The sequence below is a fragment of the Oncorhynchus mykiss genome, chromosome 17 (genome assembly GCF_057628025.1).
Source record: "Oncorhynchus mykiss isolate SJ-2025 chromosome 17, ASM5762802v1, whole genome shotgun sequence".
Taxonomy (NCBI): domain Eukaryota; kingdom Metazoa; phylum Chordata; class Actinopteri; order Salmoniformes; family Salmonidae; genus Oncorhynchus; species Oncorhynchus mykiss.
Genome location: NC_143038.1, coordinates 69,427,656 through 69,433,684, shown reverse-complemented (window position 1 = coordinate 69,433,684; position 6,029 = coordinate 69,427,656). Strand labels below are relative to the sequence as shown.

At 40.3% G+C, this 6,029-nt stretch overlaps 1 protein-coding gene across 1 annotated transcript; it reads left to right on the top strand.

The window, feature by feature from the left end:
* The first annotated feature begins 435 nt into the window (after positions 1–435).
* On the top strand, positions 436–5,766 carry LOC110494776 (inhibin subunit beta C). Its single transcript, XM_021570106.3, has 2 exons — positions 436–2,126; positions 2,720–5,766. The coding sequence occupies exons 1-2, from the start codon at positions 1,763–1,765 to the stop codon at positions 3,517–3,519; spliced, it is 1,164 nt and encodes a 387-aa protein (XP_021425781.1). The 5' UTR covers positions 436–1,762; the 3' UTR covers positions 3,520–5,766.
* The last annotated feature ends 263 nt before the right edge of the window (positions 5,767–6,029 follow it).

Sequence of the window (6,029 nt, the reverse complement as noted above, 5' to 3'; positions counted from 1 at the left end):
TATATATAGAAATTATTTGCTGAAACATTGATGAAGCCAATGCTCTACAATGCACAGAAGCATCAGGGGATTCATCGGAAGGTAACCTAGTACCAGGCTGAAAAATTGCAATAAGTGTATAGGAGATAAAAATGTGCCCAAAATAACATGACCGAACATGGGTAAAAACAAAACAATGTTTTCTTATATCACTCAGGTATAGGACAGATATTTCAAAACCTTGTTCCTTATGATTTATTGTTTTACTTTCTGTTGTGTGTCATTCAATGCGTTTCTATGGGATATTGCAGTAAATGCCAACTTCAATGTTTAATCAAATCATTTTCGTACATATATTTTTTTATACCTACAGCGGTCCTAAAATTCAAAACCAAATGGATAAATTATACGTTTCATGGCCATCTTAAAATAATTCCATATGTTAGCTTTGGAGATATTGCGATCAACAAATATAGCCTTTTACAAGGCACGCCTCAAAACATGTTAATGAGTTAGCGATTCTTTCCCCGACCGCAACACTTTCTGAAAAAATGCACCATAATTCACAGTGTGCTGCTGTTAATATACAGCATTGTAGTGGAATGCCATTAAGCCCCCATTACCTTTATTTAACTAGGCAATGGCCTAATCACACTTTTAGAATCTGTTCGTTCACCTGCTTAGAAGGCATGCGTCACTTCAAATGTGTGTATTATGAGTGTATTGACACCATTTTCCAATTGGGTCAAAAATATAACACTTACAGTATGCAGACACAAAAATAGCCCATAACGACTATCAATTTTAGACACACCTGCGCACATGCGGACTCACACGGTCAAATACAGGATCAAAACATTAAATAGAGTAGAATAGACATCAAAATCAACATTAAGTTCATATTCCTGAGAGACTATAATGCACATCAATATTGTCTCTCTCCTGCTCCACACGCCCCTCACTCCCTTCTGCAGGACATTTCCCGACAGAGCAATAGGCCTAATTAATTGCATCATATTTACTTACATTATCAAGCCTATCTGTCCAGATAGATTGAGTAAAGAGTGATAACTAACTGGGGTAAAGTTCATAGTTTGCTGTACTTTGGTCTGGTCACTTCAATGTGAGGCGTCGCGCTGACTAATACCCGGGCGTCATGCCATCGTTCAAATAAAGATGTGTCAAAGTTGGCAAACGCTACTGGTCTACGTGGCATGGCATGCCACAGGTATTTTGGTTACTATGATTTATTATTCTGTAATATAGGGGTGTGATAAGCTATATTATCGATCCCAGCTATCTCTTATTTTAACCTTAAAAGCACTGTGCATAATGTGTCATATTTCCTCACTGTGCGCTATGGTTCTCTCTCGTTCTTGCACGTCTTTCTCTGCTTGTGTATGTATGTGCGCGTGTGTGTGTGTGTGTGCGTGCGTGCGTGTGTTTTCTAAGAAAAAGAAAGAGAGCGAGACAGTGCAGTGGCTGTAATGTATTTGATGTTCTCATTGGTGCCCCCCCCTCTAACGTGTCACAATTTCTGGTAGATTAACCCAGATATGGGGAGCATCATCAGGTGTTGAAGTACCACTCACGCTCTCTTAACCCTTGTCTTCGAGGCATCCACCTGCAGGAACAAGCACCTGCTGACTGAAAAAAAAAGTTCAGGAACTTGTGTAACCAACTCAGGAACAACACATATTTCAACATGTTTTCTTCCATTTGATCGATTATTTTACCAACGCCTTGTGCCTTTAAAATACATATAGTTCGAGACTCCACCAACATGCTATACTCTTCATCTTCAACATTGCCAATGTATTTATTGATGACGTCTCTGCTGGTGATGGGCCTGGAGGCTGCGGCCACTGCAGGGACCACTCCGGGCTGCGCGTCCTGCGGCATGCCGCTAATGGAGAAGGATGCGGAGCAGAGGCTCCTGGTTGAAATCGCAAAGCAGCAGATCTTGAACAAGCTGCACCTGAAAGAGAGACCAAATATCACATCGACTGTGTCCCGCGCTGCACTTCTCACCGCGCTCCGCAAACTGCACGCGGGACGTGTCAGACCGGACGGAACCATTGAACTTGAAAACAAGATCAAGGAAACCAAAGATCCGGGATATGAAATAGTGAGCTTCGCAGAAATGGGTAAGTGTAATTACATTGTAATATAATATATATTTAGCTAGTGGAACCTTATGTTCACTTTATTGGGCTTTATGGGACTTGATTGTTTATGAATTTAAATGTGCTGGTATCTAATGCGCTTTTCGAACGATGTTAATAAGCCATGTACATTGAAATACAAAGTTGACACACTTATTTACATTGAAACTGAACTGAAGATATCTATTTTACCTCAAGGTACCTCGTGCGTTTGCTCGCATCGTTCTATTTGATCTCAGTCCTTTATTTACGCAGAAGTTTGTAACGCTCATGTCCAAACTCAGGTGCATATTACACACCTCTTTTCTCTTGCGCATTTCAATAAAAACTATTAATGATTCGATTTTGATGGTTTGAAATAACTTTGAAATAACTCATACAACTAAACATAAATATCAGTTTATATGTTTAGTGAAATTAATCTAATGTAGTTCTTGACTTGCATAATGTCGAATGTAGTGCTCGAGATGTATTGGCATCACTTATAGAATGGACCTGAAAGACTGTTTATAGTTGAAAGATGACAAACCGATCCTCACACTTTCTCTCTGTTGTCTTTTCTCTCTTTGATCTAGATGAGATGAACACTACTACTGGCGCCCAGCCAGGCCTCACCTTCCAGTTTCAGCAGGAGAGAGACCACAGCATCCAGGTGCTTCAGTCTGCCCTGTGGCTGTATGTCCACTCCTCCGACACCCCAAACCGGGGTCCCCGCCCCATCGCCACAGCCCACATCTATCTGTCTAGCCCTGGGGAGAGCAGATCCAACCACACCCTCCTCTTGGAGAAGATCTTGGATGTGCAGAAGAGCAACTGGCATACCTTCCCCATCACCCACACCTTACAGGCCTTCATGGACGGGGGCAAGCGGCAGCTACAGCTTGAGGTCACCTGCAAGGAGGCCGGGTTTGAGCCGGGCCAAGGCCAGAACCTGTGTGAGTTGGGTAAGACCATGGACATGGCTCATCAGCCATTTGTGGTGGCCCAGGTGCGGCTCCGTGACAACTTCAAACACATCCTCCAGAGGAGGTCCCTGCGATGCGGGGACAACGTCAGCGTTTGCTGCAAGAAGGACTTCTACGTCAAGTTCAAGGATATCCAGTGGCAGGACTGGATCATAGCTCCAGAAGGGTACCATATGAATCACTGTATGGGTCAGTGTCCCCAGGCCCTGGCCGGGTCTCCAGGCATTGCGTCTTCTTTCCACGCCACAGTGTTCAGTCAGCTTAAAGCCAACGGCATCAATTCAGCGGTGTCTTCTTGCTGCGTGCCCATCCAGCGTAGGCCTCTGTCTATGGTCTACTTCAACTCACAGCACAGCATTGTCAAGACCGACGTCCCTGATATGATCGTAGAGTCCTGCGGCTGCACGTAAACACACAAAAGAGAAAGACCAGACATTCAGCTTATGATGCTTTTAGTCTGAGAAGACTAGATTGAATTTGTTACACACACACACACACACATAATAATTTAAGGTATTCTGTCTCTATCAATTTGATAGAGGGACTTTGCACAGAAAGTGAGAATGAGACTTCAATGTCTTGTAACTGGCAGACCTGGTTCAAATACTATATAGGCTATTTCAATTACTTTCAAAGACATTTACAAGTAAGTATTTCAATATATATATAAAATAACATCTTTTTTTTTTTTCAAGACATGTAGTTGAATATTGTAATATATTTGGAAATACACTTGGAAAGTATTTGGAAATACACTTGGAAAGTATTTGGAAATACACTTGGAAAGTATTTGAAAATACACTTGGAAAGTATTTGGAAATACACTTGGAAAGTATTTGGAAATACACTTGGAAAGTATTGGAAAATACTTACATACACTGACTCAAATACACTCCCAGGCATTTGAAAATAGTATTTGAAATAAATATTTAGAAATACTTTCAAATAGAAGTCTATTTATGGGAAAATATTTGAAAATACTTTCAAGTAAAACTCATTCTGTATTCGAAACGTTCTTGAAATCCACAGAGCTACATGCTACACTCTTAGATAAAGGGTTCCAAAAAGGTTCTTCATCTGTCCTGATAGGAGAACCCTTTTCGGTTCCACATAGAGCCCTTTTTAGGTTCCAGGTAGAACCATCTGTGGAAACGGTTCCACATAGAGCCCTTTTTAGGTTCCAGGTAGAACCATCTGTGGAAACGGTTCCACATAGAGCCCTTTTTAGGTTCCAGGTAGAACCATCTGTGGAAACGGTTCCACATAGAACCAAAAAGTGTTCTCCAAAGGCTTCTCCTATGGGGACAGCCAAAGAACCATTTTAGGTTCTAGACCTAAGAGTGTACAGACTCATGGAATCATACTCATACAATTCTGATTATGTATGTATGTATGTATGCAACACAAAATAGCAGTAAAATCTTTCAAATATCTGAAAAGATTTCACCCCTGGGAGACCACCCTGACAGGAGACATGTCTGATATGGAGAGGTTAAAAATGGTTTTGATCAGATAATCAGTTAGGCAACAGCTTGGCTTTGATGACATGAACTCAAGGTTATTACTCAGTTTGTGTGAGCAAACATTTAGCTATTGCCACAGTGTCAGGCAACCAGAAAGTCCATCATAAACACAGGTCAATGAGCATGTGCTCCAAAGCACGGTGAAGTCTGCATTTTCCAAAGGCAAATGTTTCTTAGGGCTGATGCAAATTATATGCAATTCAATTCCATTCAAGCAAAGACAATCTGTCTATATGTTTGTTTTCTGTTTTCTGTTTTCTGTTTTCTGTTTACACTAACTGGGTATAGTGTCTGTGTATGATACATTTGAAGCTGAAGCATCTTTGCTCCTTTCTTAATGGTTTGCATCTTCTGTATGGTTGGCAGTAGCAGTGTATACTATAACTGGAGACTTCCCTACCCTACCCTGCCACTATGCAGGCACTATACTGCTCTAGGCCGCAAAAAAGCCCCCTTATTACATTGCAGTATGATATGCTAGCATGGCCTTCAGGTTCCTACAGCAAGCACTTCCTGGTTACCTGGCTCCTGGAATATTAGAACAATACAACATTCTATAATTCTTCTGGAAGCACTTCCTGTGCTAGAGCTTTGTGTATGTCACACTGGGGTGCATAGAATGTACCATGATGCTAACTAATACCATTGATTTTGATACCAAGAAGTGAACTGTTTTCTAAACGGAAAGCCTCACGTAACTTTCATGATCGGCCATGATTTCTGCATGAGCACTTTATCGGATTACTGTATATTTATGAGATTCTGCAACAGGTTGTCCTCCTAATGCCATTTTCTAGTTTTGTCACTCATTCACTGCATGTGAAACAATGATGAAGGCAAAGTGATAGTTATTTTCTTTAGCCCTTGCTGTGTGAATTAATGTGTGGTCTGTGATATAACAGCAAAATGATGAACAAAATGGAGGAATTTCTGTATACTGTAACTGGATATAGATACCAGCATTTTGATTGAATATCAATTTCAGTAGATTCTATTGTCTATGTTTTAAATTGCATTATATTTTTTATTAATTTATAATAAGAATACATTGTTAGGAATTTGTTTATTGTACTGTATGCTATAATTCCATTTGAAAATATATTTTAAGCTAAACAAATAAATATGTTTGACTTGACACTGATGACGTTTCTGATTCGTTGAGGCTGTTGCCTGTTCTACCAGAAATACAAGCGTTTTCCTAACTCTCATCTCAATAGCAAAGTTTTTACAGTACACCTGTGCATCAATCTAAAGTGACACAATAAATAAATAATTTTAAAAAATTTAAACTAGCAATGTCATTTTTTTGTTGTTGCATGGACTGTGTCTCAATCCACCTCAGTTTGTCAGACCATGAGAGATCCCGTAAATGGGAATGTCTGTAGTGTCCTAACCGT

What these genes read in the sequence shown, in the direction of transcription:
- LOC110494776 (XM_021570106.3), top strand. Translation starts at nt 1,763, where the DNA reads ATGCTATACTCTTCATCTTCAACATTGCCAATGTATTTATTGATGACG. An exon ending in AGTGAGCTTCGCAGAAATGG is followed by an intron (nt 2,127 to 2,719) that starts GTAAGTGTAATT and finishes TCTTTGATCTAG; the next exon opens with ATGAGATGAACACTACTACT.